This window comes from Lepidothrix coronata, unplaced genomic scaffold (assembly GCF_001604755.1).
Source record: "Lepidothrix coronata isolate B3197 unplaced genomic scaffold, Lepidothrix_coronata-1.0 Scaffold76, whole genome shotgun sequence".
NCBI classification, from domain to species: Eukaryota; Metazoa; Chordata; class Aves; order Passeriformes; family Pipridae; genus Lepidothrix; species Lepidothrix coronata.
In genome coordinates, this window is record NW_016690256.1 from 4,059,870 (window position 1) to 4,082,971 (window position 23,102).

General features: G+C 39.8%; 1 protein-coding gene across 5 annotated transcripts; it reads left to right on the forward strand.

The window, feature by feature from the left end:
• The first annotated feature begins 140 nt into the window (after nt 1-140).
• Nucleotides 141-22,102, forward strand: CCDC83 (coiled-coil domain containing 83). 5 transcript variants are annotated; one of them, XM_017819643.1, is made up of 12 exons: nt 514-701; nt 2,971-3,283; nt 3,505-3,610; nt 6,488-6,572; nt 8,914-9,082; nt 9,720-9,887; nt 12,673-12,764; nt 13,924-13,992; nt 16,435-16,556; nt 17,581-17,663; nt 19,112-19,290; nt 21,076-22,102. In XM_017819643.1, the coding sequence occupies exons 2-12, from the start codon at nt 3,280-3,282 to the stop codon at nt 21,265-21,267; spliced, it is 1,269 nt and encodes a 422-aa protein (XP_017675132.1). In that variant the 5' UTR covers nt 514-701; nt 2,971-3,279; the 3' UTR covers nt 21,268-22,102. The 5 variants fall into 5 exon arrangements, with proteins under 5 accessions (XP_017675136.1, XP_017675134.1, XP_017675132.1 ...); XM_017819644.1 differs by having other exon boundaries at nt 2,982-3,283; XM_017819647.1 differs by lacking the exons at nt 514-701; nt 2,971-3,283 and adding an exon at nt 141-195.
• Nucleotides 22,103-23,102: the final 1,000 nt, after the last annotated feature.

The following is a 23,102-nucleotide window of genomic DNA, read 5'->3' on the forward strand; positions in this document are numbered from 1 at the left end:
CAGGGAGCAGTGTACGGCTGGTGCAGGAACCATCCAAGGCTCCTCAGTGCCTCGGACACCTTAGGGAGCTTGTTCCTCTGCGGGCATGGGTGACCCAGCTCACATTCGGTGTGGGACTGTACCACTGCGGGGCTGGGACACGCTCTCTTGAAGAGAGCTGCAATTTTACCTCGGGATTTCAGCCTGGCACCGGAGGTACCCACTTGAGCGAAACGCGGGCCGTCCCACGAGCTTTACCTCACAGAAACCCCTGTCAGGACTCCAACCATCCCTGTGCCGTCGCTGACATTTTGTATTTCCCGTTTCCTGGGGCAGAGGGCGCCGCCGGCCCCCGGAACGCGCGGCGGGGCCGGGCAGGGCCCCGTTGCGATGGCGACAGGGGTTGCTTCGGGCTGACAGGGAACTCTGGCGGTGGGTGCTTGGGGGCGGCGGGCGGTGCGGGAGGGCTTGGGCACAGCGGGACAGGGCTAGCGGGGGGCGAGGGGGGGAGGCTCCGGCACAGGGTGACGGTGCCGGTGGGGTCTGGGGCTGCGGGCCTCGGTGAGGGGTAGCCCAGCTCTGTGCACTGCTGTATCTGGTGGTGAAGGGGGTTGTGGGGGATACGTACAAGGGAAGGGTCGGCTAGGAACGGAGTTGTTAGTGTACTTTGGAGATTGGGAAGCGGATGCAGTGTGACTGCAGAGTGTCACAGCGTGACTGAGGTAATCAATTCGCCGGATTCTGCGCCTGGGACGGGACAACCGTGGATGTACCGACCGACTGGGGAAAAAGAGGTTGGAGAGCAGCCTCACGGAATGGACCTGGGGGTCCTGGTCGATGGCAAGTTGAATATGAGTCAGCAACGCCCTGTGAGCCAAGAGAGCGAACAGAGTCCTGGGGGGCATCAGACAAAGCATAGCCAGCCGAGGGGGGGGATTGTCCTGCTCTGCTCTGCGCTGGGGCAGCCTCACCTTGAATATTGTGTGCAGTTTTGGGCACCACAACGTAAAAAAGACATTAAGCCATTAGAGACTGTCCAAGGGAGGGCTGCAAGAATGGTGAAGGGCCTTGAGGGGAAGCTGTATGAGTGACTGAGGTCACTTGGTTTGTTCATCCTGGAGAAGAGGAGACTGAGGGGAGACCTCATTGCAGGTCTCACGTACAACTTCCTTGTGAGGGGAAGAGGAGGGGCAGGCACTGATCTCTTCTTTGTGGTGACTGGGGACAGGACCCAAAGGAATGGCCTGAATTTGTGTCGGGGAGGTTTAGGTTGGATATTAGGAAAAGGTTCTTCACCCAGAGGGTGGGTGGGCACTGAAACAGGTTCCCCAGAGAAGTGGTCACAGCACCAAGCCTGACAAAGTTCAAGAAGTGTTTGGAAAATGCTCTCAGGCACATGGTGTGACTCTTGGGGTTGTTCCGTGCCGGGCCAGGAGTTGGACTCAATGATCCTTATGGGTCCCTTCCAACACAGATTATTTTATGATTCTATGATTGATGGGGACTGAGGGAGTGGAGGCTACTGGTGGTGCAGCTGCTTGACATACAGAGATATAGTGTAAGTACAAGTGCTGGTGTGGGTGGGACCAATGATAGTGATTGAGCTCATGAGAGTGGTGAGCTGCCATACAGGTGGTCTCTGTAAAGAGTGTCTAGAAAGTGATAGTAGTTGGGTTGCAGTGTCAGGAAACTGCCTGCTCCTTCTAAGGAGTGGCACTGTAGTGCCACAATGGCAGTGTAGTTATTGATTGAGAAAGTGCTAGTAGTGATAATGGGGAGTTGTCAAGAGTTATGCCTCATTACTTATTTGTTTGGGAGAAGTAATAGGTCTTTCCTTCTGCAAAGGTACTCCTACTGGTTTAAAATGTGCAGTTGATTCTCAGTTCCCCTAAACATGTTCCCCTCTTTCTCATATGTGTGTGTTTTCTATGGTTTGCAAAATCCAGAAAATCCTTTATTGTAGTATGGGGGAGGGGTTACCTTGTATAGCTTGGAGGCTTTCTTGTTGCCCCCTGCTTGGGAAGAATTTAATAAATATATCACTGGATCTCATCAGTGTCTGGAGTTGGAAAAAAAAAGGTCCTAAACCTTTTCAAAATACTACTGCTCAAAATTTCACATTTGTATCCAGTTTTAAGTGGGGGACCTGATTATCCATTTAGAGAAAGGGACAGAAATAAAAAAAAACCTTAGGGATTGCTCTAGTGATCTTCTATTTCTGAGGAAAATCAGTAAAATAAGTGGTCAAGTGAAAATGGAATCAATACAAATCCAGTTAATTCTGCATTGAAGAAGTATGACAGATTCTCTTTTACACTTAACAAGTGTAACCTGCACTTCTGCATTTGGGCTGGAAATTCCAGAGGGGTCTAGGAGGAGCAAAGTACCTACTTTCCAGCCTTAGAGAATTTTTTTTCTTAATTCACTTGTTTGGGTTTTTTTTTAAATTCTTTTTTAAATACACTAAGCCTAGGATTTTTAAAAGTGTCATGAAAAAATATTGTATTGAATAGGAAACTGCAAAGGTTGTATGTGAAATAGGATAGAAAGTTATTTTGTATTCAGAAAGCTGACCTTGCCTTGCTGCAGGATACGGTGAGTAAGGTGAGAAGACATGGGTCTGTGTATAGATTACAGTGTCTCTGTCGATAATTAGTTTAACTTGATTTTACAGGCTTCTTTATGTGGCTTTCCACTGACTTTTTTTTCCTGTTTATTTGTGCTCATTTTAATAGCAAAAATGTATCCAGCCTGCTTTAGTCACGGAACAAGTTGTTATCTGTTTCAGCTATTATTGTCAGAATTCAGAAAAGCAGTTTAATATGAAGACAGGTTATATACAATGTTTCTACTCATTCAGTAATAAAACCTCCCATATTATATAAACTATTCTGGTTCATTTGATTATGTGACTGCTAAAAGTGAGGTATTTTCATAAGTGCCCCTTTCTTGTGACTTTTTAATTTTATTTTAAATAATATATGATACTAGTTCCTTTACAGAATTATTCACTGACAGTTGAATTCTGAGGTTGGTAGCTGTGGCAACATGCCCAGGGAATACTGCTGACATGCATGTCCCTTCAGAAAGTGGTTTTGTTCCAGCTCTGACAATAAAAACTGGTATCAGAGTTGCAGTGAAAGGGAAACAGAAGAAGAGGAGAACAGAAGGAAAGGGAAAGAGATGCATATTAACAAGTAGACTTGATAAAACAAAGATAAAGAAACAAAGGACTGGAAAAAGAACAATTGCTGATTTGATTTGCAAGAATGTAAAACACAGCCCACAGCAAGGGATGCAATGAGTAACTGGTGATAGAGAACATTGAATCTACTCAGAATGATACTTCAGGTTGCCCCAAAAACATGGACCTGAGCGCTATCCTGGGCAGCACTACTGTTGTCAAAAACCCAACTAGTTTTTTTTTATTTCAGAACTGTTAGAAACTTGCCACAAGTGACAAAGGCCAATGAATATATGACATCCTGTACATTCACCTATGTCTTTTTTCCCCTTCACTTCTAGCACAAGTACAACCGAAAAAAATGGAAGAGAACAAGAAAGAGGAGAAGCCAGGAAAGCAAGTTACAGAACCCGAATCAGATATACCAGAAGCCATACTAGAACTTCAGTAGGTTTAATAAATTTTAACTTTTCACTCATATAGAATATGTGAATGAAGGAAGCAGATTACAAAGACATCTTATTCAGTTTAGGGCCTGAGCTGATTTTTTGGGGGGTTTTAAGGCTATTTGAGAAAGGTACACTTTTTAAACTATAGATGTAAGGAAGCATTTAGATGTGTCAGAAATAATTTTATGCCATTAGGCTGTAACTTGGGAAAAAATATTTTATTAAAAACAAAAAAACCACAACATTTTTTCTGTTAGTAGCAAGCTTTTGATCTGCGTACACTGAAGTTGCAAGATCACATTTGACTGTATTTTTTAGAATTCCTTGGTGTTCGTGGAGATTTGTTGTCACTAGCCAGAACTTCAAGACCTGTGGTTTGCTCTCTTCCTTGGTGCAGCTGAGAGTAGAGCACAGTGTTTTATTTTGAAAGTAAGAGAGGGGTAACTTAAAGGTCTTTTAAAATCAAGCAGAGAAAAATAAGTGCCAAGTGGGAAATATCTGAAGCAGTTACTAAATAGTCCAATTTAGTTGATCTCCAATCTCTTGAGTAGGTGATTAAAAGAGAAAAAGTAAGCTCCATGACTTTTATCAGAGACAGAAATTGAAATAGAAAAGCCTCAGCAACATCCAACATTCAACAATTACCAGTGTTTAGGGAGCAAGGATTAGTGCCTTGATGTGGAAATGAAAAGTGGAGTAAGTGAACTGAAGAGTAGTTGTAGTGACATCTACAGGAGTTCACAGTTTCTGTGGTGTTTCCGGTTTCAGTTTACACTGAACAGAGTACAATTTTCCATAATGAAATATCCCAGATTTAGCTTTGATATCACAAACATACCACCCAAAAAGTCAACAAACCAACCCATCTATTTCACTAAGGAATAGGCAAACTGTATTATTAGGCTGACAAAAAAACTGCACCACTTTCTGATAAAATTATTCTTATGCATATTGAAATATCCAAGCAAAAGACTCATTTGTCTGAAGAGTTTTCCACTGAAATGGGTGCTGTACTAACAAGGAATATGTAGTTTCTACAACAACAACAGGGAAGAAAAGTATTCTTCTTGCTGTTTTTGTCTTTCTCTCTCTCCTCACTTTCCCTGTTTTCACCTCTGTAATCTATAACTTCTCTGTACTACTTAAATGAGCAAAGCAGCATAATCATACAAGTGCATATCTGTCACATTCCACTTTAGGATTTATCAAGTGCTTAGTGTATATTTAACTTCCATTCCTGTTTTTTCTTCTATACATTGAAGGATGGTCACTGTTCACAGGGAGTTTGTTATTTTCCATTTTCATTACAGTTCTCTGTTTCAGCATAATTGTTAGGAACAACAATCTTATTAATAACTTGCCTTAGTAACATCCTATAGATGACTGATAAAACTGTTGTTGTACTGGGAGGGAGTGTTGTTTCTAGATGATTAAATCACCTAGATGAGACCTAGTATACAGAGTTAAGAAAAATAGTGTCAAAGGAACCATCAATCCAGCTGTTTTGTGGCTTTAATCTGACTAATACCATAGAAAAATAATCTAAAGGAGAAAGTTCCAATATGTAGCAGACAAAATGGCAAATTGTACTCATATACATTTTGACATTAGCAAGGTGATGGACATATTAATGGAAAATCTTAAAACAGGAGAAAATAAGATCAGCAATATCCAAAATACAGAAATGGTTTGAAATGGCTTAAAATGGCAGGTAATTTAGACAATCACACTATGTGGCCAAACTGTCATGTCTGTGACATACTTTTGCTGTAGTCATGACCACCATACCCCCATATCTCTGCTCTCTCTAACTAATATCCTTGTACTTAGTAGAAAACCTGAAAAATACTTCGGAGCACACTGACACCAGAGGATGGAAATTTAGTAACCTGCAGTTTGCATGATTCAGTGACCCAAACTTAGCAAGTTAGCTAGGGGGAAAAAAAAAAAGAAGATCTTTTAAAACAACTTAATACAATAGGGAGGGGAAAAATAAAGATTAAAAAAAAAAACAAAACAAAACAAAACCAAAAAAACCAACAAATACCAAAACGAAAAACTGAAGGAACAATAACTGTTAAAAGAGTAAAAGATATTGTGATAATTGTAATACTTGCCTCTCTTGTGCCACATGGTGAATGAATTCTGGGAACAGAGGGAAAGATTACAGAGAATTTTGCAAATAGACATCGTTTGCAGCCTAGTGTTTCTCATTCTAGAAGAGAGACCACCAGAAAAAAAGGCTTATTTTACAGCTGTGGTAAAGAGAATGCCTATGAAATGTGAAGGCAGGGAGCTAGTTCTTTGCCAAAAATGTATAAACAGCATACTACTCAGGCTAGAGTCCCTATTTCCTTAGTGCTTCTTAAAGGTTAACAAATTCTTGGTGTACAAATACAGTTTATGAAGCTTGGCAAACCACATTTTCAGAAGAATTGAATCCCTTTTAATTCTCCAGTTTGGGATTCATCTGACCTATGTCTGAGTGAGTTGCCCAGGCTTTCTCTATAGCTAGTGATGAGTAATATTTCTGGAGCACAAATAATCTTATCCGAAAAGAGACCCGTGTAATTGGTCAGCTAAGCCACATGCACAAAGAGTAAACCAGTTCAAGCCCCTTTAGAGGCTACAAGGGAACAGTATAACCAGGTATCTCTGTAGAGCATGAAATCCAAACTAACATGAAGGTCCAGATGTATATGGGAAATAATTTCTTTATGTGTAGTAAGCAGACAGTGATATCTACCCAAATGAGTCAAGCAATATGATATGACAATAAACATTTTGATAGTATTTACATCTAATCTAGCTTAAATAGCATTCCTTTCTCTCATGGTTTTGTAAGAATATCTCTTTCTTTATTCTCTCTCCCCAGAATTGAGACAAAAGAAGCAACAATTGATCGGGTTTTGGTTCATCTGGAAGAATTGGAAAACAAGATCAAAGAGTGTCATAAAAGAGTAAGTGACTATGCATCCTTCTCCCAACACATTTTATATGTGATATTTTAACTCACAGATTCAGTTTTATTCTTTCAATCCTAATACTACATACAATAAAACTAGTTATTGGAGTGAATTTGTTACAGTCAGTGAAAGTAGAATTAGTGAGTCACTTTATGTGCTGAAAGTTAAAGTGTTACCTGAGTTAAATGTGACATAGAGCATCAATATCCTAAATGTAACGTGTAAAAAATGAACTGCAGGAGTAAAACATTGCGCAATAGGACACAGCAGTACAGTGAGTTCAGTGAAGGTGTTCAATAACTACCTACATATTTCATGGAATCACAGAATTGTTAGTGATGGGAAAGACCTCTAAGGTCATTTAGTCCAACTGTTAACTCACCACTGCCATGTTCATCACTAAAACACGTCCACAAGTGCCAAATCCACATGTTTTTGAACACTTCCAGGACTGGTGATTCCACCACTTCCCTGGTCAGCCTGTTCCAATGCCCGATCACCCTTTCAGTGAAGAAATTTTTCCTAATATCCAATCTAAACCTCCCTGGCACAATTTGAGGCCATTTCCTCTTGTCCTGTCACTTGTTACCTGGGAGAAGGGACTGACTCCCACTGGCTACAACCTCCTTTCTGGTATTTGTAGAGAGATATAAGGTCCCACACTAGCCTCCTTTTCTCCAGGCTAAACATCCTCAGCTCCCTCAGACATCCTTTTACCAACTTTATTGCTCTTCTTTGGACATGCATCTTCCTCTGCAGCAAACATAGGACAGCAAGCCTCCTTTCAGTAGGTACCTTCCCTGCAGTACATTCAGATATGCCTTTTGACCAGTCCTGCAAATATTCCTCAATATTTCAATGCACAAAGAATAAATGTTTTAACTTCATTTTTGTCAGTAGCATTAGCAGACCTAACCAACTATTGAGCTTTGCTGACCTCTTTTGATTCACTCCTGAGGTAATGGAATTGCACAGGTTTCTGTGAGAATCTAGTTATTCTTGCAAACTTAGTTACAATAAAAACTGAACAAAGAAAGAGCATCAAGCAACCGACCAGTTGTAATTTTTAGCACTGTTTGATGAAGACTCACTTTCTTGTGGATTAAGAGTTATTTTGGGTAATTTTTTAGAACAAGGTTGTATAACTACTGATTGCACCTGAGTGACACTTTAAAGAACTGTGTGTATGAGCTGTATGTGAACACCCATAATATGACATCTGATGACTGTGAGCAGTGAACTTTCAAAGCAGATATATAGAGGGTCACCTATTGAAATTAAGTCAAATTACTCAAAAATCCTTACCCTGGATCATGTTGCAGCCTGCAGTTGGTATAGCAGTGAAACATTGAAACAATGTCTCTCTGTCCTTCCCATGCCCAATGGTTGCCCTGCTTTTATAAGTATCCATATGTTTAGCGTTCCGTGGTGCTTCTTTCAGTCTTGAAGCCTGGATGGTGTTTCATTTGTGTCTTAACTATCACTGGAAGTGGCATTTGCTCTTCTTTCTGCAGGCATCGGAAGTCTCTTATGATTACTTCCCCAATTTACTGCTAGTTCACAGTCTCTGGAGGACTCCTTCATATTTTAGACTGTGCAGGGTACTTAAGGGCATGGTTGAAGTGCTATTTGTTTAATTTACCTATGTTTTTGCAGCACTTTGAGCTCCATCCTTTGTTTCCTGCTTAATGTTTCTGAGTGGTTTAGAGTTAATCCTTCTAGAAGTGAGGAATGTTTGAGACTCTCTCTACTGCATAGTTACTGTTACTATTTGCTCCCGTATGGTATCCTTTGGGAGCAAATATACACGATCCATAATCTCTGTATCACCTGAGAGGGTCATGGCAAAGGGTTATGATCACAGCTGTGGAATCAGGAGGTATAACCAATTTCAGCTCTGACAAGACTCTTTGCTGTGGTTATATGCAAGCGACCTGATTGTCTCATGAGTTTTCTGCATGAAGGCGGTACATTCTCATGAAGAATGTTGAATAGCTCCAACGTATAAATATTGTTATTAAATTACTCACAAACAACTTTCTTTCCAGGCAATGGAGAACCGTTGAGGCACTGCACAGAATACAGCAATCATTTGTCTCTCGTTTCCTTCCAATGGTCTTGAAGTTACTGAGGAAACTTCTGAGACCTGAAAACTCTCCCTTCTGCTCTGTCCTTTTGAATATGAAGAACAGGTGTTTAGTTGGGTGTTCTTGCATTTCATCTGGCATTAGGCCAGATTTTACTTTTGTTACTTAAGTTACTTTGAAAACCACTTTGAAACTGTTTTATGTGTCTACTTTGAAAATGTGCTGTGTCTTCTGTTTTTCTTTCTTAGAATGATGTTCTGAAGGAAGAACAGCAAGCACTTATCAGGCGCCTAATAAAACAAATAGAAGAAAAGGAGAAAGAACGAGATGAAAAGGAGGTTGTAACTAGGGATGATGTGGAAGAGTCACTGAAAGCAATTTTTCAGTATGTGAAGGACAAAGAACAACTTTTTAAAGGTATGTTGTGAGTTGGCAAAGTGCGGTTTGCAATTTACACGGTAGGGATCTTTGTTGTTGTTGTTGTTTTGCATTTAGAGTTTCAACTTCCTTGTTGCATAAAAAGCATAAGTTTTCCTCCCCAAAAATTAGGCTATCTCAATTTGATATGAGATTGTGGAGGGCTTATAAGTAAATCTGTTCCTTCCAAGTGATGTATATTATTGTGCAAGTATGGAGGCTTCCTCTTTTCTGTAAATTTGAAACTTATGAAAACCCTAAGCACTGGCTCCATTGAAAGATTTAAAAAAAGAAAAAAAATTGATGGCAGAAAAAATGGTCAGTTTTGACTGTTCAAAATTCTGGCTGTCATCCCTGTGATTCTCTGTGGGAGACACATGTGTCTTTGGTTACAATATTTCAGTGAGAACTGTTGTCTCTCCTTGGAAGAATAAGATCATGCTGTTTTCAGCAATGATGGTGGCCCTTCACACTGTGTGAGCCCATCACGTTGTAATGTATTGTAGTGTGGAAGAATCCCCTTTCCATCTCCAACCCCTGTGAAAGTGCCTTTCTTAAAGAATTTGATTAAACTATAAGAATTATCAGTTCAAGAAATCAGTAATGAACTTGTCTTCTGACATTCTTATTTTAATAGAACTGCGCTCCCAAATTGAAGAAATTCAGCAAAGAATTTCAGTAAAGCAGCGTGAGAGAGATTACTGGTTGGAGTACAAAAATGTAGGAAGTAAAATACACGCTGACAAGATTAGCAGTCTGGAGAAAGACATTAAGAAAGTTAAAGATGATCTTCAAAGAACTACAGGTCAGTTTACAGCTAGTGTAATGCAAGTCTTAGAGGCTTTTTGCAAATTGATTGCAGGAATTAAATTATAAATTTGATTTGAGGTCATGTTCTAGTAACTTGTATCAACTTTCTTAAAACAGTGCACATAAGGTGGGCTGTGTAATCCTGGAAAATGTAAGGACACCCTTTCTCTCTCTCTCTCTCTCTCTCTCAAACTTCCTTTATTAAAGAAATTGATAAAGTTTACAGAAATGATGACACTTAAAGAAACTGATAAGCTTGACTTCTGATTATTTTCTTGTAAAATACAGGCAACCCATTTTTTAAAAACGTTACTGTGAAGGACAGCAGTTTCCTAAAAATAAGTCTACATATATTTAGGTCACCTACACACAGGGCTCCCTTAGCAGTCATACTTGAAAATGTTGACTCTACTGCTATTGCCTCTCATCATGTTACAAACACTTCACATATTGAAAGCTTCTTTGACAGGAAAGTAGCATGAGCTCATTCTTGGAACAGTCTTTTCTATGGAGCACACTGGTTTACAAGCAGAACTAGAGGGAGCTCTTTAGCCACTGGTCTGAACAGTTGCTTTGCCTCCTAGTTGCTTAGTCTCCTGTGTGAAGCCCTGCAAAATAGCCAGTGCAGACATATACAGATACTGGGAACTGTTTCAGTAGCATCACACAAATTCACAGAATGAATTTGAAAGCTTATATATTCTGGTGCTGAGTGATTTTTACAAAGATTTTTTTACTACTGCATTATTTTTAAATCATGTAAATATTTTGCTTTTACATAACCCATGCTTCCAGTGGGATAAGGATGTCCTGGTTTTCTTCCTTTATGTCCCTCTCAGTATGCATGACCACAGCCAAGCAGCTGGTAGTAACAGGCAGTGACACTGCTCTAAGGGTCTCTGTATATTCTGTGCCAACCATTACCAGGCATCAACTACTGTGGATAAGAGCCAGCTAGCTATCTTTTTGTCTCTTGAAACATATTTTGCCATGACTAAGATCTGCCCCGTGATTTCTACATCGCGAGATAGCTTGTCAGATATCCATCTCTCTATTCAGGAGAGACTGAGTTTTTTCCTTATGCATTTTCTGTGTTCTTAATCAGTTTAAAACTTTGCTATACAGATGCTGAAATAAGAAAAAGAGAATGGGCTTTCATATAGAATGCCAGATTGAGCCAGGAACATTTACTCTGGCCTCCTGCATGTCACAGGGTACAGACTCAAAAATGCGTGGTCAAACAGAAGTGTATTTATTGAGAGACTGATACAGAGGTACATACTGCAGTTGCCTACTTAACATATTGCAAAATGATGCTGCCAGTACTGGATGCTGGCACAGTATTTTACTTAAGTTCCTAAAACTGAACCTGGAGAGTGCCTGGGGAGTACAGCCTTCCAGAAGAAATGCAACAAGCTTTCAGAGCAATGCAGCAACAAATTGGGCTTTTTCACACCTCAGATGTGTGACAGGCTTGGGCAATAAGCTTAGGTGAACAGATTTCTGTCTCTGTATGTACCACTGAGGGGCTTGACACTGGCACAATTCATGTTGTCTGGTGGTGACATTATAAACAAAACAGCTGAAGAGGAGAGGAAGCGAAAGACAGCCACAGGCATAGCTGAGGTGTGGGGGAAACAGTGTTGCAGTGAGAGAACTGGGGAAAATAGCCTCCTTAGGAACTGTTCAGACATACTGTTTTGCCTTTTCTTCATTCTCCCAGTACAACTCAGGCTAGCTGTCTGAAAGAATGAAATAGTGAATTAATTATAGTATGGAAGTACTTCTATTTCATTTTGCCAAGTCAAGGTGGCGGATTCCAGCTTCCACGGTGTTAAATTAAGAACTAATGCACAACTAATGAACTAATGCACCTTCAATATTTGACTGCCTTTGACTCTACAGTGGGTCCATGACCAGATGTTCATTTACAGCCAGATCAGCAACAGGCTGTCTGCAACACAAGTACAGAGCAAGGCTGAACTTCAAGCCTCTGCAACAAGTAGGAAGTGCCCTCCTTCAAAGAAAACGACTACACTCTCATTCTTTCCTTCAAAAGGGGGAAATATCAAGCAGAAGTGGACTATTTAGAAGAACAAAAAAAGAACTGTAGGGATAAAGGGAAGGATGAAATAATTAAAAAGCGAGTGACTAGAATGTGAAGCCAAACAAATTGACTTTGATGTAAGACACACTTTCTAAATAATGACTGCATGTAATGATAAAATAAAAGCAAATCATTGAGGCATTTGCCACATTGTCCGTTTTGTCCTGTTGTCAAATTAGAACCTTAGAGCCTTAGATAAGTAAGAAAATTTGTTAAGCTCTTTATAATAAATGTCTGGAAAAATGCTATGTGGATAAGATGATCCAACACATTTCTATACCTAAAAAATAAGTTTTCTAAGCAAATGTTTCACACCACGCTAGGAACTGCTATTGATAAAGGCAAAATTTAATGTTAAGATGCCAATATTTTAGCAGAGGATTGCTCAGCTCACTGCTCAGTTAGCAGTGAATTGCTCAGCTGTTGCAGTTGTCAGCAGAAATGTGCAAACCATTTCTGATTTCTAGTTTTGTTGTTAACACTACTGTCCTTTGGGTCTAGGAGGATAATTTCTATGGGGAAGGATGTTTGAATCCTTTTCTGTGGAGCATCTATGCATATGATGCTTGCTGATAAGTTCCAGTTCAGTAACAACATGCCAATTATCTATTTGTTGCTAGGAGAAATTGATGTCAAATAATGATTTCTGATTTCCTTTTTTATTGTTTTGAAGAATATTATAGAGATGCTTTGAATGCTGTGAAAGAAGAACATAAGAGTCTGTTTGACAGGCACTTGAAGTTACTTAGTGAACAGGCTCTTAAGGTATTCCTTCTGCCTTTTTTAAAACTGCTAACTGCATCATAGTTAGGATACATGTACTGTGCCTTAACAACTATTTTAACTCACATTAAGACTTGAAACTTTTCTAATAAATTGAGAGTAACATAAACTGTAAATCTTACCACATGTGGAATTGGTCATTGTTATACATACATGTACCTCTTTTTTTACATCAGACTAATAATGAGTAGATGTGAGGGCATTTTACAAATGAGATATGAGGAACTGGGGCACTATGCACTGACATGACTTGTTCAAGAATGTGTTGCTTTTGCTGTGAATGATTTTGACATTTGCATAGACTTCAAAAAACAGTAACATGCAAAGGGATTGGCTGCATGAACATATACGTCAATTTGAAAAAAAGGTGTTGTATTTGTAAAGTACAACATTTTTAAAATGCCAAAATAGTGCAGTCCCAGGAAAATTTAGGTTTACTGATACATTAATTTTTTTGGTCATCTCTGCCAGCTCCGATTTGAAACCATGATTTACAAATAGCTCTGGTGACAACATCTCACTTTCACAAAATGCAAAGCATACTTCAGTGTGAATCACTAGGCCCATTATGTGTTTAAATTCCCTGAATTCAGTGCTGGAATTTCCAGTCATGTGAGAACATAATCCAAAGGACTGTGTGATCTACAGGAGCATCTTCCCTCCCAGTTGTTCCTTTCCACTTACTGACATCAATAATTAAATTGTAGCTTGGGCTCATTAGCACAGACCTCTACATGTTTAGGTCACTTGTCATAGATCAGTACTGCTGCATTTGGGATTTTGCTTGGGGTTTTTAGTAGCTAAAGGTTTGATTTTCTGAAAACAGGAAGATCTGAACTATAATGGGAACATGGAAGAACTTGTTGGGCAAAAAAAGGAGAAATCTCCTATTTTAATATGGGAAATTATAAAATATTGGTAAACTGCTTGACATATAATCTGCTCTAGGCAGGATGATGGAGAAGAAACATCTGGCCTTGTGAACTAAATCCTCTTGTAATCCCTCAGGGGATGCTACAGTCTGTTGTGTGGATGTTTCTTAATTATTTCCTGCTAAAGAGCAGAAGGTTCTTCTTTATAGTCTGCAGGACTGTCAAAGTTCTGCTCTCAGATGAGATGATCTTAAATTGTGTTTTCTCAGAGTGCTGTGGGATACTTAGACAAAAACTGTCGCAGAGAAATTCAAGAGAATGAATGGCTAAAAGAAGAGGTAAGAGGATCATTTGCCTATAGTTTATCATGGTAGTTCATGTTTTAAATGCCATGGCCTACAGCCATAACTGTTTCCAGTGATGGGCCTCTGAAGAATTCCAGAGGAAAAAGAGAGCAGTTTTCCAGTAATTAATCTGTAATCCTGAGCAGCAAACAGTGTAATGTGATGAACAAAAGTAAAAGGTGAACACATGCTTTCACAAATGAAAGACCCCTTTTCCTGCCTAAGCAGTTAGGTGAAGGACTATCATGTTCCATATAAATAAGTATTTACATCTGTGAAGACTGGGATGCTATTTAGTGTAAAGGCTCAACCACGTAAGTATCTGAAAAGTGAAGTTTTGAATTGCATTAAAGTTTTAGTGTTGCTGTGTTGAAAGAAAATGGATATGGATGTTGGAAATGTGTTTTGAGAAATGGCTTGAGGCAACTTTAAATGGAAGGTAATAAAGAAACTATGGGGGCTGTATACTGAAGAGAGGAAAATCATAATCATATATAGTTGTAATTGATTACTTGATAGCTTTTATACTGTCCTTTAATGGCAATTTACAGCTATATATTAGATACCTGTAACTTTTCTTCTCAAGAAAAGGCTTTTTTGTGACCCAGATTTAGAAAACTAATTTTTCCACGGTGAGAGTTTGATTGTGTTTGCTCCAGTCAATACAGGTTCTTCGTTGCGATCAAATCTAAGCATGAGATTGGTGGGTGAAATGCCCTTCCCCACCTTTGCAGTCTCACAGTTTAGAACTGAGCAAAACTTTTTGGGAAGTTAATAAATGAACTTCTTATTTTTCCATGCCTCATCAACAAACCTGGCAGAGGTTTCTGCATTTTGCTTACTAGTTTAAGATGCATGCCAGTATGCAGGGATACAGCTTTCCTTCTTTCCCTTAATGAGCTCTGAGCATGCATCTTTAACTTTCCAGGGCAGGTGTCCAAACCACAGCTTATGAAGCAATTTGGGTAGGGGTCAATAGGAAAGAATTAGTGTTTTATTCTGCATAAACAAGTATGGGCTCAAATCTATACATCCTATCACTGAATGAGTATGAATTATCTTCCCATCTCCCCATCTCACTGAACACTTACGACTTTTACACACATTAGACAGTGTCAACAAGACAGATCCACTTTGGAGTACTCTTATGTTCTGACAGGCCCTCACCTCGGAGCTGAGGGATTTGGGTTTCTTTCCTCTCAACTAGAAGTTTCCTATGTTATGAATTACTTTCTTATGTTATGAATTAGTGCTTTGAATTTTGGGGAAAACAAAACAATTATCACTAACTTTTCCAGTTCTCTGAATTCACCCATTCATTTTCTCTGCTTTTCTTACACGGATGAAATATTTTCTCTCAGGCTAATGTTTATATGTAGCTGACAGACTCTTCCAGTAGTTTCTTTTGGGGAGATAAACCAAAAATTTCAGTTTAGTCTTACTTCAATTTTTTTTCCCCAGTTTGGCCACTGAACTTAAAAATGATTTACCAAAACAGCCCTAAACTAGTTATCTCCAAATTTGAACAGATTTGGAGACTTCACCCACATTTTTCCATGGTTACTGTGTCACACCAAGATGGTGCAAAACCGCATCACCTCATTGTGCCAAGCCACATCCTGTTACTGGTTAATGTCCTGTCATTTTCACCTTTTTAATCTCTGGGATAAATTTGAACTAGTTTTAACTGCAAATTTGGATGATTATAGCTGGGTTAATTTGGCTCTGATGAGAACAGGTGCTCTCAGGTCACTGGGTACTGCTCTTAAACATGGGCCTATGGCTAAGTTTTCTGGGAAGGTGTCTCTCCCATACATTCCCCTCTCCAGTGAAGTAGGTAAAAAATTGCTTGTACTTCAGGAAAAGTGGGAGGAATTGTGGAAACTGAATAACTGGCACCCTTTGGTTAGTGTAACTTCATGGGGATGTGGGGTGATTACCAGTGAAAGAAAGTAGCACCTGGGGCTTAGCCCATACTGTGGTAACTTGCGTCATTGCTAATTCTGGGTAAGAAGGTTTTGTGTATAAGCAGGAGTTAGAAAAACAATGCTTGCTGAGCAAGACCTTGAATTTAACTCTGCAAAGAAGGTTTTTCTCTCTCAAAGCTCTGATGTGAAAGCAAAACCAAAAAATTCAGAGCTGCTGTCTAGCAGACCTGCTTGACTACATGAGAAGGTTGTGCTGTCAGGATTGCATAGCCCAAATATATGGCTGTGATTGACAGAGCTGTGATAGTAAAAGGGTTCTAATAAAAGTGGGAAAGAACCAGAGAGATCTTCCCTTTATCTGAAAATGTGTCACTATGTTTCCCCACCAAATGTGCGGTCTTGCTGATACAGCTGCAATCTTTCTAGGTATGTGCTGTTAAGGTAGTTGCTATGAAAACTTTCCAAAATTCTAAGATTTTCTCTTTATTTTTTTTCTAATTGTCAAAAGGTTAAGATCTACCGAAAGGAAGTAAGTGATTTGAAAGCCTCTGTTCAGCTCCTGGAAGAAGAAAATACCAGTTTAGTGGCAAAACTGATTGATACCAAACTTCAGAACCAGATAGGATCCAGGTAAAATGATGCCTTTACAGACTCAAAAGTGATTAATTTTTTTTTAAAGATAATGATACTATCTGCCTCTAGAGCTGTTTGGGCTCTCCTACATCAAAGCCAAGGTAGTTTCCTAGTTGAGGGGAAAGAGGATTTCACTCTGTGTGGGACTTGTATCCTTGAAGGACGACAGTAACATTGTGACCTCCTAAATACCAAAATTCAGGGAAGAAACTTGGTTCTTTAATAGTCTATGAAGACCTAGTGCTACTAACTTCCTCTTAGTGGGGATACCACTGGGGCTTGGAAATAGTTTCTTTATGTTGTAATTAGATGGTCTCAGCCCCAGCTTTTCAGACCAAGTTCTGAATAATAGATTTTTCCTTTAATGTTGGAAAAATGTGAAGATTAATATGCAAATACAGCAGGCTTTGCAACCTCAAGTGAAACAGATTACCTGGCACTGAGTAAGGAAGAGACCTTGGGATATGTCTGTCTATAGAGGTATCTGTAGGATTAGATTTTTTTGTACTGAAATTATTTAACTTGTTCCCCAGAGAAAGATTAATTTAGCTACAAAATATCAACACTAACGGTATCAAAAGCATAATGCAACAATGGGAATGATCCATCTTCACTTTCCAGCCCCAGCTCAGTGATTTTAGCCATATTGCATAAAAAGTTCCAAGCCTTAAGAAGTGACCATTTGTTTCTCCTTTCCAAACTTTGGATTGCTTCTAAGTGAGAGCTGCCAGCTGTGGTTTGACTCTTGGACTGACTGGAGACTATAACATTTGTTTTCTTTTAGTCTCATGGACATAGTTGAACTTAGACACTAAAAATAAAAAAGAGCAGCTTATTCGCCACTAAGCTACCTGGCTGCCTCCATTGCATTTTTAAACCATTGTGCTGTTCTGCATTTGTGGTTAAGCAACAAATGGCTTTCAGAAAGGGTGTCCTCCCTCTCACCCCAAAACATTGCACAGTTTAGAGAGAAATTTCAGACCACTAATATAAGTTTCACTTTATCTTTTTTATTCCATAGGCATTTGTTTCTTACTGAGGCAGCTGGCTTGCAAGAAGGATTTCCTAAGGATGAAATGGAAGTGGAATATAGAGAATATGCAGGTAATGTGCATGCCAGCAGCTTATAAGAACTGATAAGTTACTGAACGCTTACAGACTTTTTATTTCTTAAGGTTTTTGTCAAACTGCCTGTTTGACGTGGTGAACACTTAATTTCCCACTTGATGGCAGCCACCACAGCAATGACAGACTGTAGTCTGCATTAAGACAAAATCACAATCTACCTGTTATACAGTTTTTAAATTGAAATTGGTGTCTAGATTGTGGAATATAATTACTCCTCTAGAGCTAGCCTGGAATGCAGTTAACAGGATTGGCCATCTTTTATGAAGATATGGTTCATATCCTACTCAGTTCTTTACTGATCCATATCATCATAACTTCATTATGTCTTGTCCCTTAGACAATATTCTTTAAACTCTGTGCTGGTTTTCACTTCAAGTGTGTGTGCACTTTACGGTCCTTCAGCTCATACACTGGAGGAAAATTATAAATAACTCCCTAGCAAGAGCAGATAAAGCTCAGCCCAAAGTGAAAATCTTATTAAGCAGTACTGAATTTTGGGCTGAATCTCCATCTATTCTGGTAGGTGTGCCCAGGAAAAGGATATACCATTAGGCAAGAAGGAGCAAGTGAATGTGCTTATTTGTTTAGGATGGTTTCTGTGGATTCCTTAGTATCACGTTTTATTTTACATCTTTGTGTTAGTACAAGAAAGAGGATGGAAAAAGTACAAAATTAAAGAGATAAGTTAAAAAAATTGAAGTTATACAGTTATGGATACATGAAGAAGTCTGTTGAAGTTCTGATCAGTCCGAGCCATAGGTGGGCCTTTTGAAACCATCAGGCACCAGCAAACATGTTAACTAAAACTTCTGAATTAGATATATGTTTACTTTGAATACCTTTGCTACACCTTTGCAAGAGTTACTGGGAGTACTAGGTTTTGTTCCAATAAGCTGGGATCAGATCCCAGGCAAACCTGTAACTTGGCAGTCCATGTTCAGCATTGTCTGTCATCCTGAGAATGAGTCAACTGCAAATGTGAGCTCTTCAGGGGAGTTATAAGTAGACTAGCTGTGTTTCAGGAACTTGTATCTATATACCTATAGATATATGGATATAGAAAAAGTTTATACTTGTTTTTGCTGCCTTTCTTATTCTTTTTAACTATTCAGGGCTCTGCAGGACTTAAGTTGAATTGATTGTTTCTCCTGCCCCATCCCACAGACCCATTAGTTCTCACTTCCAATCAATTTCAGTTCCTGGTCTTGGTCAGAAATTGTGAACAAAAAACACATTAAAAAAAAACAGTGAGGAAAACTAACATTTAGCTTGAATTGCCAATTAAAAATCCTACCAAGCTGTTCTTTGCATCACATGGGCCAAGCCATATTAAAGACTGCAGGCAATCCTCATACCAAGTACCAATTCTGACTTCCATAAGGCTTAACAATTACATACACATCATTTTTCTTCTCTTTAAAAAGCAAAGGCAGATGGAGAAGAGAGCCTCAGAAGTGCCACAGTTCCCTGTCAGAGAAAAAAAGCCTTTCCAAAGGTTCAGTCTAAAACAGAGGATGAGACTCAAGACAGTGAAGAGCTGCGAAAAAAATTCTTCACTACAGCCTTGGATCGCTTGCTGTACGAAGATGAAGATGATTTCCAGGTATGAGTTGAAGTCATCAGGTCTTTCACTGACACAAACATTTTTCAGAATGGAGCATGAACTACTGTCAGGACCATTCTATTCCCAGTGGTGTTATGCCATCCAGTGTCTTTTACCTAGTGTGCAATTCAGACGCTTAATCATAATCCTCTGGTTCTATTTGGGACAGTAAGGTCACTCCATGTCCTTCAGATGCTGGGCCAAAAGAGCAAGGTCCTCTATCATACAGGCCAGCCTCCCTTGGATGTTTTGGATGCCTTAAGGCATTTCTGGTATCAGGAGACATTGTTTTGGCAATTGAATAGTGTCCTAGGAATCAACACATAGAGTGTCAGGATGAAATTCCCCCTAGAAAGAATTTCTGAATGCCAACTAGTGACAATTTTCTATGGTATTGTCAGGCTCTTGCTTGCATACTGGTCCTTTAGAATCTGTGTGGCATAATAGCATTAAAGGATCGACATTCCTTCAGCAGAAAGCTGGAATGAAGGTGTTCCTGGGTGCAAACTACAGAGGTTGAGAAAATAAAAAGGTACAGGTTATATGTAAATAGCCAGAGTTTGTGTGGTTCTCAGAGAAGGGGTACCTACTTCTGAAGATTCTCAAACCTAGGTTGCAAAAAATGCTTCCTGGGTGCCTTTGATACTCTTGAGTTAGAAAAACTTGAATACATTTCTAAATAAACTAATTACTCTTAGAAAATACATTACTCTACATCATTGATTTCTACTCCAAATTAAAGAAGATTTTATAGACATGGTGCAAACTGCAGGACTGTGTAAAGATACTTTCCCATAATGTTTCTTTAGTCCTGAATATTCTATTAACTTAGTCACAACCCACAAAAGCAAAACGAACAAAAAACCCTCAAAAACTCTTTTTCTAGAAATTTCACTTTAGTTTTATTAATACCCTGCAACTTGTGTTCAGAGAAATCATCCTGTTGCCTTGATCAGAGACTAACTTAAGGGGTGGCTCTGTCCTGAAGAGGCATTACAAAGAAAAGCTTTAACAAAAGACATGTCGAGGTGTTTGTTTCTTTGCAGTCATTGCCTGGGGAGAGGATGCTCTCCTTTCTTCCTGCTGGTAGCACTGCAGAGCCCACCCCACTGAGGGCCATTGGTGCTGCTGACATAGGTGCTGCTACCTCTTAACAATGAAGGTGCAACTGCAAACAGCAGTGTTACACTGGCAACCGTTATGAAAGTACTGATTAAACAGAGGTGCTTCAAGAGCTTGCACTGGAGGGTTTCTTCTTTCCTCTCTCTGGTTTGGCAGTATGGTACAGCTCCTGCCCTCAGGGAACTCATACTGCACATCGGCCTTTTCTGTAGCTGATTCGCTCTCTGACCCAGCAGAAAAACTTTCCCTTTCCCCCTCTCCCCCCAAATTAGTTTTCTGTTGAGTTAGTCAACCAAATTGACTCAGAGGTTTGGAGAAGACCAGAGCCAGTGCAAACGTGGCAGAAACACATGGCTGGGCTTGGACCTCTTTTTGGCAGGAATGAGCTCTTGGATTAGTTTGATTCTTCTCACAGAACTGACCTTGAGAGCAGAATTTGGTTTACAGAGGTGGTGTTATCAGTGAAAACACACAGGAGAAGAAGAGGGCAGCAGCCTCCTAAGATGAGCTGGCTTGTAAAAGAAGCCCATTATCACTGACATTACCAAACAGCAGCCCTAGGGCAGCATCTCTACAGTTGCTTTAAAAAGGAAACTTGCTGAGTCTCATTTTTTAAAGGGCTCCTTTTCTATCTAATAAAGAATAATATTCTTTCTTCCTAAGGCATACTTAAAACTGGGTCCTCTGAAGAGAAAGCTGTATGTAGTTGGAAGAGCCGTGCCTACTCATCATAAGGAACAGGAAGAAATGCCAAGGAGGAGCGACAGAGAGGATGGCAGTGTTGGTAAATCAGATGGGCACATCACAGCTGAGATGATCAGGGCCTTATTTAAAGAAAATGTTGATGGAAACTAGACAAGCTGTGCTGTTAACACAGAAATGTAATAATCTCAGTTCCTCAAACATTTGCTCTGTTCTTCAAGGAGTGTATGGCATTGGGCTTTGTGGAAACTTTTTTGAGTGCCTGAATCATGATTCACACGTGTAAGTTTAATGAGAGGTATGTCTGTGTGCAGATGGCTAATTGAAAGGTTCCTTTCCTTACCACTGAGAGAGATTTTGTGCACTTTTTGGGCTACTCAGTCCACAGAGCAGCACATATATCTACAAAAGGATCCGAATTAATATTTAGTTTGTGTGGTCTCCACTTGCAGACTGTCAAATGTGGAATTCCCTCTTGATCGGACACAAATAGGTAAATGCAGGCTGCCATAAAACATAGAACTGTTACAAAATATTTAATACTCTGCTAAAGCAGAATTAATTTGTCCAAGCATAATTCAACTATTGGTACAAACTGAGTGTTGGAATGAATTTTATCTGTCTCCATAAACTCCCTACTTAAATATAAGTATTTTTGAAATAAACAAAAATTAATTTAAAAAAAATTAAAACCAGCATAAAAATCTTGGAAGTCTTAAATATTTTGTTTGTTTAGAATTGGCCAAATACGTTCTATAACCCTGTATCTTCGGTTTGTGACTGGTCTCTATGAACCTATACCCTAGTGCATTGATGCAGTGGGGGGTTTTCCACTGCGCACCCTGGATACCCTCTCAGGAGCACACAACGCAGTTACTTCCCACAGGTAGGCTCTGATGGGTGTATTTCCTAGTTAGAAACTTGTGACAGCATTGAATAATCTGATTTAAACCCTTGACAGGTTAATCAGCTGTTTGGAATAAAGTTTTTTAAAAAATTTAAAACATTCTAAACAACCTGTATTCCTATGAAGTGTCTCGGCTTATCCTGTGCTTCTGTGCCAACATTTTTGGTTTTCCAAGTGAGCTCAGCTGTTCCTGCCCAGCAGGTGTCTCCTTGAGCTGCAGGTGAGTCCAGCTGTTCTCTGGGCTCCACTGAGCTCAGCTCCTCAGGAACTGTGCTCACGAGCAGGCAGGTAAAGGTGGCAGGCTCCATCTCAGACTGACTCTCACGTGCTTTGCCATGTGTAAACAGTTTGTGGAGTTTGGACGTGTCCCTGCTGTAACCCAAGTGAGTTATGGCAAAGGCTGAGGTGATTCCCAGCCCTCGAGTGTCCAGGGAATGGGGATCCGGATGTGTGATGTGGTCGTGTTTGCAGCACAACAGAAGCCTCCCCTCAGCTACACTGCCTTGCTTTGAGTGCAGGGCAAGCCCCATGAAATGGCTGACTTGGGAGATTAGTTCTGCTCAGTGATTAGTTTAGCTTCTTGTTTAGATGCAGAATTAGAATATGGCTTATGCTGAACAGCTTTTCAGTTAAAGAAAGGTCTCTCCTTCCCACCACTCCCCAAAGGGGATTTACATTTTCTAGTGGTGTAAATGTAGGGCCCATCTCTAGGCTTCTTGTGGCTTAGGCCCATCATGCACCATGTGCAGGACATAAGGCAGGACAACATATACCTGCACCTTGGGAAGAAGAGCCTTCGCCTCCTCCAGTCTCTGTTTAGCCTTTTTCCCTAAGTGCCTGTGTGGGTGAGAGGGAGTTAAAAAGAAACCCAAACATGCTAATTAAGGTACAAGCCACAGACAGCCTGCACAAGCAACAGCCTGTAGCAAAACATATTTAGTGGAGTGTCCCAAATCCCCTTGATTTCTATAGGATTAGCTTTAAGGCCAGTGCAAGGCTCCCATATGGAGAAAGCTGGGTCTCCAGCACAAGGCATCTGGATTTGATAAATTTGTTACTGCCAAAATCTCAGAAATGAGCA